Source organism: Eimeria mitis, genomic scaffold (genome assembly GCF_000499745.2).
Source record: "Eimeria mitis Houghton genomic scaffold, Emh_scaff1778, whole genome shotgun sequence".
Classification (NCBI taxonomy): domain Eukaryota; phylum Apicomplexa; class Conoidasida; order Eucoccidiorida; family Eimeriidae; genus Eimeria; species Eimeria mitis.
The window spans coordinates 365-2,252 of NW_013570095.1; the positions used below are offsets into that span (position 1 = coordinate 365).

Below are 1,888 nucleotides of genomic sequence, written 5' to 3' on the forward strand. Positions count from 1 at the left end.
AGATGCACAGCAGCAGCAGCAGCAGCAGCAAGACAGCAGCAGCAGCAGCAGCAGCAGCAGCAGCAGGGTGGCGGGGACAACACACATACTACACCCTGCTGGGCTTGTAAGAAGAGACCTGCAGCAGCTGCCTGCTGTTGTCTATGATGAGAGCAGCCTGCGGCTGCACCTCGAGCCTGGTGCTGCTGCCTTCATCAGCAGCAGCTGTCTCTTTGTCTCCTCCACAGACGGCAGACCCGCACTCGCACACCTAGTACGCCTCCTGCTGCTCCTGCTGCTGCTGCTGCTGCTGCTGCTGCTGCTGCGTAGGGTGTTCGTGCTTCTGCTGCTGCTGCTGTTGCTGCTGCGTGCGCTGTTTTTGCTGCTGCTGCTGCTGGTGCTGCTGCGTGTGGTGTTCTTGCTGCTGCTGCTGCTGGTGCTGCTTACATAGCTTGTGCTGCTTGTGCTGCTCTTGCTGCTGCCGCTGCTGCTGTTTTGGGGCGTTGAGGAGCTGCTGCTGGGTGCAGCGCTTTTGTTGTTGCTGCTGCTGCTGCAACAGTGGTGTTGCTTCTGCAGCAGAGTCGTTGTTGCTGTTGCTGCTGCTGCAGCAGTTGGTATCTTAGTGTAGGCGTAGAGAGACCCGGGCTGCAACCCGTTGTGCTAGCTCAGCAGCAGCAGCAGCAGCAACAGCAGCAGCAACAGCAGAAGCAACAGCAGCAGCAACAGCAGCAGCAGCAGCAGCAACAGCAGCAGCGGCAGCAGCTATTTCATGTATCTATTTTTGTGTTATGGANTTTTTTTTTTTTTTTTTTTTTTTTTTTTTTTTTTTTTTTTAGGTTGTCTCTGCTAGTCTGGGAGTAACAGACCTGGTGTGGACTGCGGTGGATGTGGCGGACCCTTTGGGGGGCCCCTCTGCTGCTCTGCTGCTGGGGGCCCCTGCTGCAGCAGCAGAATACACAAACCATCTGCTGCTGCCGCGCTCAGACTCTATAGCCGTATGGCCGTTGCAGACAGAACCCAATGAGGTACGCTGCTGCTGCTGCTGCTGCTGCTGCTGCTGCTACGGATCCTGCTGCTGCTGCTGCTGCTCCTCTTGCTGCTGCTCCTTCTCGTGTTATTCATGTGCGTGGTGTGCTGCTGCTGCTGGGGTGGCGTCCCTGCGGTTGCTGCTACTATTGCTGCTGCTGCAACCGCTCAGCAGACGGCTTCTGCTGCTTGTTGCTGCTTGTTGTTGCTGCTGCTGCTTGGTGCTGCTTGTTGTCGCTGCTGCTGCTGCACCAGTGGTTCGCCGTTGCTTCTGCGTGTGCTGCTTCAGGCCGTACCCGCGGACGAGGGGGGCGTTGGGGCCTCTAATGGCAGCAGCAGCAGCAGCAGGAGCAGGAGCAGCAGCAGCAAGAGCAGCAGCAGCAGGTATCTGGTGGCGTTTGGTGGCCGAGCAAGAGAGGGTACTGGGGTGTGTCTAGCTGTTGCAGAGCCGCAGCTGCTGCTGCCCCCGCGGAGGCCCTGGGGGGGCCCCCCGGGGGCCTCGCGGGACCTTCACTGGGGGGTGTCTCCGCTGCTATCTACAGAGGAGACAGCAACGGGTACAGCATGTTTGGAGTTTTGCTGCAGCCAGGTGCCAGAGCTGCAGCAACAGGGTAGAGTATCTCAGCTGCAGCAGCAGATGCAGCAGCAGCTGCAGCAGCAGCAGCAGCAGCAAGAATTGTTTACTACTGATGGTAAACAGCTGCTGGAGATACACCCCGATGGCTCTGTAGATATTGCCTATCAAAGGGCCCCCATATTAAGGTACGAAGAAATGCAGGAGGATGAGGGGCCCCTCCTAGAGTCATCTCCTCTTGGTTATATTCGTTGGCTTAAACACAAGTGCAAAGCAGCAGCAGCAGCAGCAGCAGAAGCAGCAGCAGCA

General features: G+C 57.8%; 1 protein-coding gene across 1 annotated transcript in view; it reads left to right on the top strand.

Moving 5' to 3' along the window:
- Positions 1-146: 146 nt before the first annotated feature.
- Positions 147-1,888, top strand: part of EMH_0043360 (uncharacterized protein) — a gene marked incomplete at both ends in the record, with an annotated part of 7,546 nt that continues 5,804 nt past the window's right edge. Inside the window, 4 exons of the mRNA XM_013495836.1 lie at positions 147-253; positions 588-750; positions 816-974; positions 1,295-1,767. Coding sequence (XP_013351290.1) covers positions 147-253; positions 588-750; positions 816-974; positions 1,295-1,767 — 902 coding nt within the window. The remainder of the gene's footprint in view (positions 254-587; positions 751-815; positions 975-1,294; positions 1,768-1,888) is intronic.